At 34.9% G+C, this 18,640-nt stretch overlaps 2 protein-coding genes across 2 annotated transcripts; one reads left to right on the forward strand and one right to left on the reverse strand.

The window, feature by feature from the left end:
* The first annotated feature begins 5,354 nt into the window (after positions 1–5,354).
* Positions 5,355–6,299, forward strand: LOC102522227 (putative olfactory receptor 52P1). The gene has a single exon (XM_006183102.1). The coding sequence runs from the start codon at positions 5,355–5,357 to the stop codon at positions 6,297–6,299; it is 945 nt and encodes a 314-aa protein (XP_006183164.1).
* A 7,700-nt stretch (positions 6,300–13,999) lies between these two features.
* LOC102522479 (olfactory receptor 52A1) lies at positions 14,000–14,929 on the reverse strand. The gene has a single exon (XM_006183103.2). The coding sequence runs from the start codon at positions 14,927–14,929 to the stop codon at positions 14,000–14,002; it is 930 nt and encodes a 309-aa protein (XP_006183165.2).
* Between the last annotated feature and the right edge of the window lie 3,711 nt (positions 14,930–18,640).

Raw genomic sequence — 18,640 nt, forward strand, 5'->3', positions numbered from 1 at the left:
TGTTGATAACGTAGTGCAGTCAAGATTTAAAAAGACATGAAATTAGTTAATTCCATAGTTAAATACCATCCTTTATTTACTTTTTATGCCTAACACCTCTCAGTGTCCTATAAACATAAATGTTCAATGAATGATTCTGAAGGAATGAATGAAGCTAATAAGGTGTTGAATTCACTTGTCATATATTTCAGAACTCCTGGTCATGTGATAATTATATTTAAGGAACCTGGATTAAAAACATAAGGATAGGTTTTAATGATCTTTTTTGTAAGGTAGTAGAGAGACATGACAATGACAAAGGAATAGATCTCTCCCAGGCTTAAGAGAAGAGAATTTCTAGAAAAATTTAATCTTTGAAACTATTTGCCATTATGTTGTGTGTTTCTTGAAGGTAAGTTGCCAAGTCTGTACCTTCAAGCTGTATTTTTTTTCACTTTGGAGTATGATGAGTCATGAGATCTAATTAATATATATTTTTCTGACATGGATCATGCTTGTTTATATGCTAGGTTTGGAAATACAAACTAAGGAATTAGCTTTTACAGGTTATTTACCAACAGATCTCAAATTGGAAATGTTCAACAATAATAATGATCATGCAACTAAATATTCAAAATCTCTGCATTAAATTCTAGTCAATAGAGGGAAGATGTATAGTTTATTCATATATTCACATATTCAACAGAAATAAATTTATGGAGTAGCTAAAATGTGCTAGGTTGTGCTAGATTCTGAGAAGAGGTTAGTGAAAGATAAGTCCATGTGTCAGAGAGTTTACATTCTGGTTGAAGTGACATGACTTCAACTGATGTTCAGCGCATAACTACATTGTTAAGCATTGTTAAGCAACTGATGTTCAAATGCATAACTACATCGGTTATTAAGCACTGCCAAGTAGAAACACAGATTTCTATAAGGGCATGTAACATGGGGTTTTGATCTAGTCTAGGGGAACCAAGGAAAACTTCCTTTAAAATAGCATTTATTTGAGTGCTGAATGGGAGTTAACCAGCTGAGGAAAGAGGGAGGAGTCATGAAATGGGGGTAGTAGTATTACAGGAAGAGAAAACAGAATATGTGAACATGTATGGATCTTAAGATAGATCTTAAGATAGGCAGGCACATCATACGTTTGAAGAGCTAAAGGAAGTCCATTTGTGGGCTGGCATACAGAGCATGGAATGAAGAGCCTGAGTAAGGCTAGGGTAGTAGGATACAAGGATGGGTTAGGCATGCTAAGGATTCACAATTTTATCCTAAAAAGAAGAAAAAGACAATGAAAGTTTTATGCACAGGAATGACATAATCAGGTTTGTGTTTTAAAAACACCATTGTGGCTGCAGTGAAGAAAATGAGTTGAGACAAAGAATGGATGGAAGGAATGGAGAAGACCTTTTAGGAGGTTATAAGTTTTCTAAGACAATATGATGATAACTTGATCCAGGTTGGTAGTAATTATGATGGAAAGAATTAAGTCAATTTGAGTACCCTGAATATACTTCAGGATTTGGGACATGGCTTAATGAAAAGTTTGACAAGCTCACAGGTTTTATGTCTGTTGCTTACCCCTGCAATATGATTCTAAGCCTAGAGTCTAGAGTGGATGATTGATGAAGAGCCTTTGTGTGTGTGTGTGTCTGTGTGTGTGTATGTATGTGTGGTGTGTACCTATTCATATAAAAATATTTGAAGACCTGTGGTTTGCCAGGCACTGGGGAAATAGTGAACAGAGCCCCAACCACAGTCTTCAGGATGTTTACGTTTGACTACTTCCTACAAAAAAATTCTTGCAATTTCTCCTTTTATATTTATACTCAAGTTGAGCTTCTGACTTCTGCCAAGTCTTTCTGAAGCTTAGTCTATCCTAAAACTAGTATTGTGCAGTTTTTCTAGAGCTCATCTCTTGCTTTGACTTAAATGTCATTCTCTGTTTTTCTTTTTACATATCTCGTTTACCAAGCAGTAGTCTTAATTTAGTCAATTAATATTTTATTTACAGCATAGATTTTTTGCCACCTTTTTGTGTATCCTTGTTGCATCTAGGAAATCAAAACTCATAATATCAGTTTTAAGTTTTGTTTATGGAGGCCCCAAGGTCACTGGAAATTGAAATGATTTAAACTGTTGATTTTGAAGCAAACCATAGCAATTAGTATATAATTATGGCTGCAGTCAGCTCTGCCTTCTGTTGCTCCAGGTATTCTTTAATTTTTCTTCTAAATGACTCTCCAGTCTTCCTCCACTTCCTAGAGTTCCTAAACCATAACATACCACACCATATCCCACAACACACCAGCAGTTAGTTTAGCAGTGTGCCTGAACAACTGTTCTTTTCCATCTGTGCTCTCCTCAGTCATTGGCTCTAGGATTTATTCCCCAGAATATCAAAGCTAAGTAATGGCCCTCTGTTAAGAGAGGCCACTAGGGACCCAGGAGGGCCAAAACAAACCAGCATAAATCTGCCTCCAGCTCAGACACTCCATCTTATTCTGAACATCTGCAGATCTTCACCATATCTCAAGTAGACAGTTGCTTTGCTGGTCCTAGCATCACTATCACTGGACTCACAACCATCTACAGGTACTATACTAGGAAAAGGGAGAAAAAGAGGGAGGGAAAAGAGTACAAAATCCTGAGACACAGAGTCATGTATCTCAAATCTTTTCATCAGTATGTCACAGTCACCAACCCTTGTAAGATAATGGTTGGGGTCTGTAATCTTTAGAATGCTCTATGACATTCTTTAGCAAATAGTAAGTAATATCTTTCTCATTTTTATACCTTAGCAGATACTGTCTTTACTCATAATTAATATTGATATAGTTGTTGCTGACAACTGTTCCTAATAGCTCAGACAAAACTTTACCATGTTGCTTAATGCTCTAATAAAATCCTAAGGCTGCCACCACATGGAGAATTTTTTTTTTAATTTACAGTATTCGTGATAGATTCATTCAGATTCTACCAGAAAACTCCCACTAATAGTGAGCTTCTGGTTTCCCAGAGCTGTCTTTTCTGTTTGAGTTTGTGGTAGGATTCTTTCCCCTATTGAACTAAAATGCACCTTTAAAATTTTTTTAACATTCTTTTTATTTTGATCAGGTATCTATCTCTGGTAACACTAAATATTTTTTTACTTATAGCATGTAATGAATCAAAAAAAAAAGTCATGATAAAATTACCAAGATCATCAAATATTTCTTCTTATGGTATCAACTCAAGACTAGCTTTTAGCCTTGTTATTATTTTTTCCAAGAAAAACACAAAACAAAAAGAACATTATTTTTTGCCTATCTCACTTAAACTTTGTACTTGATTGAAAAAGAAGAAAATTTGCATTTCTAGAGCACCAAAACATTCAAAGAATTATGCCAGGAAAATTGCACGTTTTATAGTGTGTTGGAATTTAATGATGGATTTAATCCTTACTGTAAGTTTTGCAAGGTAAACCTCATCCCAATTTTGAAGTGAAAAAATGAGCTCAGTGCCTTAAAGAACTCGGTTAAGTCACATAAAATAAGAAACAGGACTGAGATTATAACCCAGCCATGTAATTATCTAAAAGATCTTGTTATTTTTACTATACCAAGTTGCCTTCTAGGAGACCTGCCTGTCATTCAGCTCTGGTGTGCCTTTTACCAAAAGCGGTTGATATATGAAATACTTAGATCTGTAAAACTCAACTTATAATGTATAAATGCTACAATGTATTTTGGCAAATATACAACTCTATTCTGTTATCTTAAGTATTCAGAGTAAATCTACAAAAAGACAAATAATCCAACTTCATCAACTGAAACAAAAAAGGACACGCTATTAATATTACTGTACTTTTATTTTTAAAGCAACTTTGTGTTTATGGTTTTTATCCCTTTATTTTAAGCTTTCATTGAAACTCCTGCTTTTCTGTGATTCTATTTTATAAATATTATATAATTGGAATATTTCTAATAAAATGTGAAGTCTAACCTGAATAGTGAATTTTAGTATTGTATGCTCTTTAACCTATAGCTGTCATGAAATAATTTGTAAATTTGTATTTCTATTCAGAATAGTTCTGTAAGTTAAAATATTTAACAAATACAATAGTCTTATTTATATAGGAATATATTTTATCATTAACCTCTAAATTATGTTCCCCATACAAAAACACATAAATACACATATATGCAGAAGACTATTACTTTACTTTTATCCATTCCCCAACCACACTTTATTGAATAATCTGGAACTTTAATACTAAATTATTATCTGTTGAGGCATTTTTGGATTCTACCTTTGTTATCCAAAATATCAGTTATTTCTCCAGAATACCATCATACTTTTCATATATGATTAACAGATTTCCTAGGTTATTTGTCAAAATCAACATTCCAGAGAAAAATCCCAAAGCACCAAGGCCAATCTCAAGAACTGAGGACCCTGGGATGATGAAATTCAGCTTCCTCATCTTGAGTGAAAAGCATGCTTTCTATTTGTCCCCCACCTCAATCCTGTAATGTTAAAAATTTTGGGTTTCCTGCCAGGTCCTGCCTTCTGGGAAAAAAATCAACAGCATTGTATACTTTGAAAATTAAACAGGCTCAGGGCCACAGGAGAATCTAAACAATGGAGATGATATGTCTTTTTTGAGAATTTACCCCTGAGACTGCTTCTCTTTCCTGAAGCGAGAATAACCCTACGGTTATCTCCCTTCTTATCCCCATTAGCTGCAGCATTTATCTGATCACTAGTTGATAAAGTGTAATTGTAATTATCACCATAAACTACTATAATACCCAGCATTTTTTAAAATTATAATCATTTTATTTTTTTAAATTTTTTAACATTTTTTATTGATTTATAATCATTTTACAATGTTGTGTCAAATTCCAGTGTAGAGCACAATTTTTCAATTATACATGAACATATACATATATTCATTGTCACGTTTTTTTCTCTGTGAGCTACCATAAGATCTTGTATATATTTCCCTGTGCTATACAGTATAATCTTGTTTATCTATTCTACAATTTTGAAATCCCAGTCTATCTCTTCCCACCCCCCCAACCCCTTGGCAACCACAAGTCTGTATTCTATGCCTATGAGTCTATTTCTGTTCTGTATTTATGCTTTTTTTTTTTTTTTTTTTTTTTTTTTTTAGATTCCACATATAAGTGATCTCATCTGATATTTTTCTTTCTCCTTCTGGCTTACTTCACTTAGAATGACATTCTCCAGGAGCATCCATGTTGCTGCAAATGGCATTATGTTGTCGATATACCCAGCATTTTAGATTCAAATGATGCAGTAATTTCAAAATGTCACTGTTTCTTTCTCCCTAGGAATCAGAGCTTGAGGAGCTCAGGTTAGGAATGTCCTCTTGCAACAATTCCATCCCTCAACCCTTGATGTTTATCTTGGCTGGAATTCCTGGCCTCAAATCTTCCCATGGCTGGTTCTCTGTGCCTTTTTTCTTGGTATTTGTCATTACAGTCGTTGGCAATGCCACCATCTTATGCATCATCCGGGTGGAGAAGAGTCTTCATGAGCCCATGTTTCTTCTCTTGGCCATGCTGTCAGTTGTTGACCTGTCTCTGGTCAGTGTCACTGTGCCCCGCATGCTGGGTATTTTCTGGATGAATGCCAAAGAAATCAGCTTCAATGCCTGCCTCACACAGATGTTTTTCATCCCTTCATTTTATGTAATGGAGTCTGGGATCCTCCTGGCCATGGCTTTTGACAGATTTGTGGCTATCTGGCACCCTCTGAGATATGCAACCATTCTTGCTAACAACATGCTTGTAAAGATGGCACTGGCTGTTCTGGCTAGGGCAGTGGCAGTGCTGGCTCCAGCACCCATCCTGGCAAAAAGACTGGAAAGCTTCCAAACCCACATCATTGCTTATTCATACTGTGCCTACATGGCTGTGGTGCAGATAGCCTGTGGAGACATCTCTGATCACATTGTCTATGGCCTTATGGTTCTTGTAGCATCTGTGGGATTTGACCTATCTTTTATCATTCTGTCGTATGGGCTGATCCTTCATGCTGTCTTTCGGATACCCTCTTGGGAGGCACGAGGAAAAGCTCTCAGCACATGTGGCTCTCATCTTTGTGTCATTGCTCTCTTTTATTCTCCTGTTGTCTTTTCAGTTTTGGCCCAGATTTTAGGCTACCATATGGCTCCTCATCTACAGATTATCATTGACAATCTCTACTTCTTGGTGCCTCCCATGGTCAACCCCTTGATTTATGGGGCCCGGACCAAGCAAGTACGGGAGAGGGTTCTGCGGATCTTTCACTGTCATGGAGACTGAGCTTTATACCTGAGATGGACAGGAGACCTAGGATATGGAGCTGGAAATCATGTTAGGTTGGAGGTAGAGATAATTCCTGCTAGATTTGGGAATTCATGGGGAAAGGAGTACTCAAATCTAGAAGAGGACTCAGTCAGTGTGGAAATATAGCTGGGGCATGTTCTTTCCTTCATGATATAGTTGTTATGAAACCTTCATGATCAGAACCCTCCCTAAATGCTCATGCATGTAATAAAGTAGGGGAACATTTTGTTGTTAATTTGTTTATCTAATCGTATCACATAACATAAATTGGAAGCCCATTTTTTCAAATGAGATAAAATGAATTTAAGCATATATCTGAAGACCCATGAGTAAAAGTAATTATTCAAAGATTTTTGTTGATTTAATGATTTTTCTTCAATATTATGTTTCAGATACTTCACCAACACAGGATTATATTTCATTGAAAAAGTCCTAGTGGAAGTAAACATGTATAAATGTCCATGATCATATCAGTGAATAATGAGCTCCTTTTCTATTGGAAGGGTTTTAGTAGAAAAACTAAAGTCATCTTTAGGGAATTACATTAGTGTCAGAATATAGAACCAATATACAGTAGATTGGACTTGATAGGTAAGCATTTTATAAATGAAAAAAAAAAAAAAAGACCTAACCTTAAGTTTTTGAGGCACTGCCATACTGTTTTCCATGGTGATCACACCAATTTACATTCCCACCAACAGTGAATGATAGTTCTCTTTTCTTCACATCCTCTCCAACACTTGTTATTTCTTGCCTTTTTGTTACTAGGCATTCTGATGGGCATAAGGTGATATCTCATTGTGGTTTTGATTTGCATTTCCCTTACAACTAGTGATGTTAAACATCTTTTCATGTGCCTATTGGCCATCTGCCATGTGATCCAGCTATTCTGGATATTTATACAAAGAACACGAAAACACTAATTTAAAAAGATATATGCACCCCGTGTTCTTCACAGCATTAATAATGGAATGCTATTCAGCCATTAAAAAGGTTGAAAACTTTCTATTTATGACAGCATGGGTGGGCCTTGAGGTTATTATGCTAAGTGAAATAAGTCAGATAGAGAAAGACAGATTCCATATTATTTGATTGATATGTGGAATGTATATAAATGAGTGAATAAATAATATGAACAAATCACACCAAATAAAAAGCGAACATATAAATACAGAGAATAGAGTAGTGGTTACTCTAGAAGGGAAGAAGGATGGGGGAAGGGTGGAATGGGAAAAGAGGGTCAACTTCTATGAAGATGGATGGAAACTAAACCTTTAGTGGTAAGAACACTGTAGTATATACAGAAGTTGAAATATAATATTGCACACATACAATTTGTATAATGTTATAAACCAATTTTAAAAAGACCCAAAGAAGCTATTTTTTCTCTAGCTTCACTTTTTCTCTTCTTCCCATCTGACCTCATATGTTTTCACAAATTCAAGACACCCAAGTCTGTATCTTAAACTATGAGTTAGGTCTGTGTTTCAGAACACATTGCAACAGCCTTGTAATCCGCTTTTCATATACACCTTAAACTTAAGTCTTTCCAGACTAAACTCCTAATCTCCTTGCCAACTACATTGTTCCTCTGTAGTCCCCATTTTTATTCATTTGACCTGAGTTAAATTAAGTTTAAAACCTTTAAATTACTTATTTTTATTTCCTTGCCTTCACCCAACCAATGCCTGAGATTTCCCTGTGCTTTTTCACTCTTTTTCCTACCTCATACTTTCATCACTTTCAATATCTGTACTGCAAAATCCTCTAACCTCCCTGTATTAAATCTCTCTCATATTCAAAATTGTTATTAACATTGTAACTGGAGTTGTCTTCCTCAGACAATTACCTCATTTTGTTCACTTAAAATCTTCGAAAGCTTGTCCCTCAATCTGTTCTCAAGATAAAGTCTTAACTCCATAGCATGGCCTTCAAGTTACTGCATGACTAGGCGTCAGTCTGCCATGCCACATTCTTTACTTTCACTAATTCACAGGATAGGCATCAGTCTAGCCAAACCTGACTGCTTTATTTGTAAAGAAGTCACACATTCCTTGCTACTCTAGGCATTTTTCTTTCATCTTTCTTAGTCAAAACTCTTCCCACCTCAAGAGACACTTTCTTTGATTTGTTTTCCTTAATGCTTCTCCTCAAACAGTACCAACCAGTCTGTCCAGCCAGACACTTTAAGTTTCTTTGACATTCACTTATTTATGATCTTTATTGTAGTTCAGTTATTAGTCTTGATACGATGCCATTATTCTTAACACTGACATTTCTTTAAGGCAAAGGCCATGTCCAGAAATTCAACTTTTCACCTCACATAAGCAGGTTCTAAACCCTGGTCTTAGGTTTAAAAAAAAAAAAAAATGTAGTTAAACACCAACTCATAAACCAAGGGACCTAAACATGTAAGTCATACCCATCTTCCCATTCCTAATGTGCATAAATTAGATACCATAATTTAGATACCTAATCTTCTAATATGAAGATTGCATGATTTGTATTATCTCTTTTTTTGTCAGATGAGGAAATAAAAGCATAAAGTTTAAAACAACTTTTCCAAGGTCACATCTAATAAGTGGTAGATCTCTGATTGTATATTAAATATGCAGTACTTGAAAGCCTTTGATCTTTGGGCAATCCCAACGGACCTTCCTGCATACATTATCATTTGATGTGGTGTGTATTGTACCAAGTACATCTACTGTGTAAAGCACCTTGATCAGACTAAAGACATCAATTAAGCATAATATTGCATTAATCTTTAAACATCTGAAAAATGTAAATTTTAACTCTCCAACAGTTTGAGATCAATTAGACAAGAAAAAAAATTCAAAGTATGTGTAATATAATAGCATTTTTTAAAATGAAAACATGCACTGTTGGTGAAAATATGACTTGATATAGCCATATGGAAAACAGTAGTACTCTGCTCAAAAAGGATAAACTTTCACTTATAAAATGAATAAGTTCTGGTGATCTAATGGACATTACAGTGATTATAGGTAACACTATTGTATTATATAGTTGACCATTGAACAGTGTATGGGTTACAGACATAGATTCCCCACACAAAGTCATGTATAACTTTTGACTCCCCCAAACTTAATTACTAATAATTTACCATTGACTGGAAGCCTTACCAATAATGTGAACAGTCAACACATACTTTGTGTTACATGTATTTTATACTATATTCTTACAATAAAATAAGCTAGAGAAGAGAAAATGTTCTTAAGAAAATCATAAAGAGAAAATACATTCACCATACTGTACTGTATTTATTGATACTGTAAGTTTATATCGTCTGCTTACAGAATGAATTGTCTGTTTGACACCTGCATCAGTATTGTCTTATATGATACAAAACACTGTAGATGTTATGTGTATTACTAACACTGGACATAAAAAAATTAAAACATAATGTGAAAAATAAACTCATATTTATTTAGAGGTATAATAATTCATGCATTGATAATGAAGAAACAATAATGCTATTGTTTTATGGCAGCCTTGTAATCAATATTATGGTAGCCTTGTAATCAATATTATGGTAGCCTTGTAATCAATATTATTGCTTCATGATAGCCTAGCTATCATATCATGAATGAATCTTTATAAAAATTTTATGGCATACAGTATTCTAGTTATATTCATAATACCATATTGGGAACATTGTTGCATTTTTAAAAATCCTGTGGTGATAGGCAGATATGCAATTTCTCCAGTTATGAGAGAGGCATACTGTACAGTAATATAATTCTTTGAAAGCAAATTTATAAAATAGTAAGAAAACTAACACATTATTAATTTTATATTAACTATCACTCACCTTATGTCTATGTAAGACTGGGCTAGTCTCTACATATATTTCATGCATTCATGACATACCTACTCTTTCTTAATTTCAGTAGTTTTGGGTGGTGTGATTCAACTGGAAACTTTTTCAAACTATGATAAATCTGCAAAGATTTTTCCAATGTATTTATTGAAAAAAATCCATGTGACCCACACAGTTCAAACCTGTGTTCTCAAGGGCCAACTGTACACTTGAAAATTGTTAAAAGAATAGATCTTAAATGTTTTCACAGCAAAAAAGAAATGGTAGGTATGTGGTGTGATGCAGGTGTTGGCTAATGCTATCGTGGTAATCATTCTGCAGTATGTAAGTGTATGAAATCAATACTCTACATCCTAAACTTACACAGTGTTGTATGTCAACTATGTCTTAATAAACCTGGGAAATAAAAGATTACAAAACAGAACTGATTTAATTCCACTATTGTTATAGAGTAGGTGCTTGAATCAGATTGGACATGGGAATTTTCTCTGTAGGTGATCTTATTTGGGCATTTGTATATGAACATCTATTAAAATGGACAGTCATTGGAACATTTACAGAATTGAACTTCAGTTTTTCCATAAAATTAATTTGAATTAGGACTGATAAAGTGCTCATATGTTGAATATTTTAACATGCTTTAAATTTGTATTAATTACCATTAAGAATAGGTATTCTTATTTCAATTCAGAAGAAGAGACTGCATATCAAAAGGACTAGAAAAGGAGTATAAATTTTAATATAGCAAGATCTTCCTTAAAACAGTAAACTATTACAGTGGAAGCAACAAAAAATACCCAATGTTGCTCTGCTCCTTCTATTTTTCCTTATCTCAGATAGCTATCATAACAATAACTCCACTGAATTTTATGTTGTGTTTTTTTGTCCCAGTCCTTATTGTTATCAGTTTTAATAATGATAATAACTATATTTTAAGCACCTTATTATTATGTGCTATGCTTAAAATACATTTTAAATTGTTATGTTCATACAATAGTTCTTTTAGGTAATTGTTATTATCCCAGTTATAAGAATAAGGAAAATTAGGTCAGATAATTCAAATATTTTTAGTTTTCTTTTTATAACACACAGGTAATAGATGGTAGAGTCAGAAGCCAAGCCTAGGTCTGTCTCATCACAATATCCATGCTTTCAATCTTTTCACAATACTTTTTCCTTGAAAGAATTTCTTGAAGGCGGAGACTAGATGAACATTATTTTCATCAGCCTTTCATAGTATGTGGACAGTATAGATAGTGAGTTAAAACAGAATGTATGAGTTAAATATGGATGAATAGAAGAATAGATCTCATATCTTCTTTGGATCTAGAACAGGTAGAGGTAGGAGAATTGAAAATGTCTTCCACTTTCAATGGATATGTCATTCTTCTGTTTGAAGACAATGACTTTATATTATTTGGAAATCTAATTATTTTGGTCTGTCTTTTGTGCTTATTTCTCTTGAAAGTCTCTATATGGAATTCTAATCCCACAAAATATATAGAATAATCTTATTTTTAAAATTACTGTAAGATAAGAATTTGATCCACTATGTCTCAGGATTGCTGGTGGAAACAGGCAGGATTATACAAAAAATGATTCTGTGAGCACTATCTTGTCTGGCTGTGAACTTTGACATGTCCCATCCCTCCCAGTAGAAAAGGCTGCAACCAGGCATAACTTTCCATTGGACTAGGTAACATGCAAAATCTCCACATATTGGAAAGCTGGTGTTTCCAGTTGTTCTTCTAAACAATTGGCTTATTAATATGAAATTATTGCCATGAATCTTAGGCAGCTTGGTACCTGATGCCAATGTGTTAATTCTCTTCAAGGCTGATTTCACAAGGTGTGGGGATTATTTCCCTGGAACACAGTCCATGATGCACTCAACAGTGTCCTATACCCTGTCTACCTCTCTGTGAGATCATGAAGGGACTTAGAAAAATGCCTTCTCTTTCTACATGTTTTTTTGTATGTTTTCCCAATAAAACTTTTTTTTTTTTACTTTTTAGCTAATTTAAAAAAAACTAGCCATATAACTTCAGCCTTCTCCATAAATTGCCTGTAGATTGCCTCTGTTTATTCCAGTAGATTCCCATGACTCTGTCTGAGACCTTCCTCTAATCTGGGGAGCATGTTCTATTCATTAGTGGAACATGTGAGAAGTGTTGGGAAGGTGATACTTCAGAAGTTACCATCTAACAATAAGAGATGGAGATTGGTGGATAAATACCCCATGTTTCTATCCCCACATTGGTACAATCTGGAGGTAATGTTTCTCACATATTTTCCAGTACCCCTGGCAGGAAAGGGCTCTGGTCATCCACAGAATTGGTCTGCTTGACCATGCACACTTTAATGGTTTTCTTCCCTCCTTCACAAGTTTTTCCTTGGATCAATTCCCAGATATAGCACATACATTGAAATTCTTGCTTTGGTTAGCTTTGGGGAAAACTCTTGATAGGAAACTCTTCTAAGTATGCTCACCTATTTATAGACTGAGACCATCATAAGATAAACTTTAATCTTCCCTTCCTACTCTAAGAAATAATATATGTCATTAGCTTGATCATCAAGAGGAGGAAGACAAACAACCGTGGTAGATGAAGAAACTGAGTTAAGATTATTGGTGTTCATGTGGTGGTAATGATGGTAGTATATATGCTCTTAACCTGTGGAGACCCTGGACAGGAAGGTCTAATGGGAAAAGGGGACTGAGGGTAATATGGCTAAACTTCAGCATCTTGGATTTTCTTCATTAGCTTTTAAGCTTCTTTGAGCTGTACGGATAAGAAGAATGGAATACAATAAGCTGTTTCATGCCCATCATCAGAGAAGTTGCTCAAATTAGTGGACAACATCTCAAAACCTTTCAAAGTGTCTCCTAATGACCTTTTGGGAAAAAACAATAAGTTCATAGTGAATTGCAATGATACACAGACTGAAAATGAACTCCTTCTAAAACCATCACAAACAAGCAATGCTAATGAATATAAACTCTGAAAAGCTGAATTGTTCACTTACCCAATAAAAGGACTATATTTGTACAGTTAAATAAAACAAAGTTACCATATTATTGAGATATGAACATATAATTTTCTATTGTAGAATGATTTGTATATTTTGATCCCTGATGAAGGCACAGATGAGCCTGCTTTTCATGAAACAAGCACTCAAGGAAGTTAGATTCACACACATCTGCACATACTTCTCTATATCTACATGAGTTATGATAATTTATTAAAAACTTGAAGTTATGGTTGATACAATTTCATCATCTTAAGTAAAATGCATTATTCAGATCTCACGTTTGCAATGACTTTCTATATAAGGTCTTCTCTGATTCCCTCTAAAATCTAAATTAGTTGCTTCTTACATGTGAACATAAATCTTTTGTTCTTATCTTACCGTGGCCTAAATCAAATTAAATTATATTTACTTCCTTTGAAATCATGAATATGTCTCTGTCACCATTATACTTCCAAAAGATAAACTGCCTCTTGGTATCGCAGAAAGATGCAATAGATGTGTAAACAAGAAAGGAGGTGGGGCAGAGAAAGAACAATGGGAGGCACAAAGATGAAGGAAGGAAGCAAGAGATGGAGGGATAATAATGATAGGAAATTATGAGATACATGTATACTTTTTTACCCAAGTTTATCTTATATTCTGATTGCCCTCGCCTGGGGAATATATCTTTAAGGGATATCATTATAATGTAAAAATCCTACCAAGATACACATAGTGCAATGAGTTTCCATCTTAAACAGGTAAATATATATTTCTCCTGTGTCATTATTATTTTTGGATGACTGCTAGGTGTCACACTTCAGAATACCAAGTGAGCAACCCGCCTGCGGATCTCCTTGGTCTTCACACCATAAACAATGGGGTTAAGGGCAGGGGGCACAAGCAGATAGATGGTAGACAGGAGGATATGGGCATAGGGTGATATATGTCCAAAACGGTGGCTGAAGAAGGAAAAGAAAGCAAGAATATAAAACTCCAGGAAAATGGCAATATGGGAAGTGCAACTGTGGAATGCTTTGAGTTGTGCCGCCTTATGGGGAAGATGAAAAACAGCCTGAAAAATCAGAATGAAGGAGATAAAGACAAAGATCATGTCAAAACCTAGAATTGCGAAAGCCACAAAGAGCCCATATGATTTATTAATATGAACATCTTCTGCAGCCAACTTGACCACAGCCATGTGCTCACAGTAGGAATGGGCAATAATCACAGACTGGAAAAGTTGTAGTCCTTTGAGTAGAATGGGTAGAATCCCAACAAGCACCATTGCCCAGATTGCCACCATCAGTACCATCTGAATTAGAAAGACAGGTGTGAGGATGGATGTATGCCTCAAAGGATCACAGATGGCCACATAGCGATCAAAGGCCATGGCTAACAGGATGCCAGATTCCGTGCCCTGCAAGGCATGGATGAAGAAGAGTTGGGTGAGGCAAGCATCAAAAGACATGGAGCAAGAGCCAAACCAGAAGATAGCCAACATCTTGGGAGCAATGGCTACACAGAGACCTAGGTCAGTTGCTGCCAAAACTGCCAGGAAGATATACATGGGTTGGTGAAGACTGCGTTCTGTAGCAATGATGATTAATAAGAAGATGTTTCCCAGTAGAGCCAGCAGGCACACACCAAGGAAGGGAAATCCAATCCAAAACTGCACATGCTCTAGGCCAGGGATCCCAATCAGGATCACTGTCTTCAGGTTCAGATATGACATGTTAGTAGATCCCATATGGTTGATAAATCCTTTCCTCATCACTGATCTTGGATGGAAAGAAAGAAGAGAATTATCTTCATCATTTCTTCTAGATCATGAAAAAAAAAAAAGGAATGAAAATGTGGCCATGTGACATTGAATCTTTCAGAGTCAGTTTAAGTCAATCTCAAAATAGAATTCTTGGATACCTTTTCCAAATACCAGTGTGGGTATTTGTGGATGAAGAAGATGAATCCAGTGTTTATCACCTAGAAATTGTTGAAATCAAAATTATGATTCTAAGAATGTTGATCTTACTAGCTTTTGAGGTGGGCTTAGATAGTCCCACAGATGGCAACATTAGCTTTTTTGTCTATATCCACCTTCAGACTGCAGACACATTTCAGATGAGGTGAAATTCCTCTGTGACACTTGAAATTGTAGACTAGATCCTCAAACCTATAGCCCTGTCCATTTTGTTCAAAGGTCAGAATCTCCAGAAAGTGGTAGCCTTTCCCAGTCTTCCCATTTTCTTTGGTTTAGAGAGTAAAATATCTCCTTACAAATCTTAGAATTGAGTATCAGATTGGGGAATGAAGAAGTTTGTTCCACAAAAATTGGTTGAGTAACCCATGTGTGGGCCCATTATCCAGGTTCTTGAAAGTTATATGGAGGAGATGTCCTTTTATCAGTAGTGATGGAGCATTTTTGACTCAATGAGTTACTTCTTGCCCATTAGCTTTCAAAATGGATGTGTAAGCAGAATGGGGAAGAAGGTGATACAAGTCCTCACAGATCTTAGATAAGACAGAAAGTTGAGAAGGTAAATAGGAAATCAATTAAATAAAAGGGCACCGTAAATCAGGACAGAATGGTAACATTAAAAACTGGCCTACTGGATAACCCCTTTAGCTGAAATGTTTTGATTTTGTTCATCTGTTTCAGATGCAAAAGGATAGGGTTGCCTGTGGGCCACCATACTGTTTATAATGGAACTCAACCTAACCTAGATGCTTTCTTTCAGTTTACTATGTTCATTAGGCAGTAAGAGTCATTTCTGATACTTTGTATATTGATTATATTACTTGACAGTCCTCCCAAATTTCTGATATTTTTATATTTTTTCTGCTCTCTCTTTCTTTAGAAATATACTCACTAAAGCTTAAGATATCTTTATATACTCTCTTTTTTATTTTTCATTAATCATTCTGCAAGCTTAAAATCATGCAAAAGTTTTAGTCTATGATTTTTTTGTCATAGCCAAATACATTGAATAGAGAATACCACTCTGAATAGGATTTTATATATTTTCCTTTGAAGGGAAACTAGAGGAATTACTGCTGTGAAATTATATTAAAAAAAAAAAAAGACTGATTCACAGTCAATAGGAATATATATGTGGGTATAGCTAGAAAGTTCTCAATGTAGTAAAGTATGAAATACTTCAGTGGAGACGGAAAGTAGGAGGTCTTTTTATATAAGCTTCTGTAGCTACATTTATCAGTAGACTATGATCAAGGCACTAAAGAGATATAGATTTTTTAAAAATTAGAAATTTTGTGTAGAGAAATTCCATTTGATGTTCACGTGAAATGAGGTTAAGTGGGAATAGTGATGGATTCCCTAGAAGAGATTGGTGATAAATATGAATATATCTTGTTAAGGGGACATGAGCAGACAAAGGCAGAGCCTAAAGGAATTACAAAAAATGATGTATCTTAGATAATTATTTATAAGTTGTCTGACAATGTAAGAGTAAAAGTAAAATTTAGCTTGTCTCACAATTGTAGGTGTTAATTTATTGCATTACTTTCCTTCTATACAGCATAGTACATGTATTATATATAAATGTGTATGTATTTATATAAACATATAAATAAAATAGATATATATTATATAATATATGCATAAATAATATATAAATATATATTTGTATATATTTTATATGACACTATATATAATAAAAATTTATGTATAATGTAAATATATCACATAAATATAAAAATATATAGTATTATATATATGTACCTTTCTATATATTATGATCCTTTAACATCTTAAAAAGCCGTTCTGGCTGGGGTGAGGCTGTCCCTCCTTGTCTGGGTAAGCCAATTCATAGAGATAGCAAAAGGCCCAGCCAGTAGTGTACTTTTGATATGCAAACTAACCAATCTGTATCCCCTTTATCTGGCCCACATACTCCAAGAAGCAATATTTCTCTGCCTTGAACATCCCAGGGCCAGGTACCAGGCAATAGAGCCCACCCCTACACTGCAAAGCCCACCAAAATTATTCAGAGTAGCCAATCCTATACTGTTTACCCTTCCCTGTCTTGACTTTACTATGGAAACCCCAATAAAGGGCTTGTTATAAGTGCCTAAGTTCTTCCTCACCCTACCCCTTCCTCCTGTCTTCTGTCTCCTGATCCCCCTGATGATTTTCCATTTGGCTTTGCAAGGCCTGCTGTGCCTCTCATCTAGGACCTGTTAGTAGCATAACCATTGTTTTCCTGAGATTCTCTCTCTTCTTTTGTGGCCACATCTGATGATTATCTCATAAAAATACAAAATATTTTATGTAAAATTATACTATACGAATTTAGAAATATGACATAGCTTCTCAAATGCTGATTCTACTATTTACCTCAAATGGAATATTGTCCAGATTCCTTAAGTTTACTCAACTGTCAATGGAAATAATGATACCACTTAATTCATTGAATGATTGAGAAGGCTAAATAAGTTTATATATGAAAAACTCAGCGTAAGGTATGGGAGAAAGTAAGCACTTAATATTTGGTAGCTCATGCTTGTCAGAATCTGAACAGAACTTCTGTGAAGACAAAAACACATTACTGCCTTCTTGTGGAAGTATAAAACAAAAATACAGAAATGAGGAAACTTCATGAGGAAATAATTGATTAAAAATCCATGAGACAATGAATAAAAATCATCATGGTTGTAACAGAAAAATGACTTCCCAGTGATGTGTAGACCTTGGTGGAGTCAATAAATTTCACTTATTTAAATTGATTTGTCCACTTCACCTGAGAAATAATCATATTCTCCTTTAAAGTCTTACTAGGTAAATGGAAAATACATGAATAGGAAAACCAGTTTTCTAAAAAAGTTTAGATTAAAAATGCTTCTAAGACAGCAAAGACATGCAATTTATGCAAGTTATCTCTTATAATCAAATGAGAAAATGTTTGTTCCTAATCTCTAAGAGAAAGAGGAGAAAGGAATTGGAAGATATCTTCAATGGAGGCAGGGCAAAGTGTTAGAAACAAGAGACGAAAATAGAAGATTGTAATGCCCCAGATATAGAGAGGACTGTATTTCAGGGAATGGGATATAAGTTGTAGTTACAGTGGCAACAAGACCAGACACCAAAGCTATTAGAGGCAATAGGATGCTTCTACTTTTGACCTCTCCATATTTTACAAGCTCTTCTTCTCAAGCTGCAAACATACACACACACACACACACACACACAGAGACAACTTTCCAAACCACAATCCATCTCTTCTTATTTTTTTAATAAAATAAGCAACATTCGGTTACTTTGTATGTAAATATTGGAAGAGGAGCCTGAAACCTTATTTTCATGTTGCCCTGGCACTAAGTAACTGGGACTTGTCAGTTCTGAGTTTTCTTCACACATAGTTAAGAGGATGGTGCTAGGTTACCTTTGCATCTCTTTCATCTCTGTAATAGATTCTGACATGAATTTATTACAACTATCATA

The sequence above is a fragment of the Camelus ferus genome, chromosome 10, assembly GCF_009834535.1.
Source record: "Camelus ferus isolate YT-003-E chromosome 10, BCGSAC_Cfer_1.0, whole genome shotgun sequence".
NCBI lineage: Eukaryota > Metazoa > Chordata > Mammalia > Artiodactyla > Camelidae > Camelus > Camelus ferus.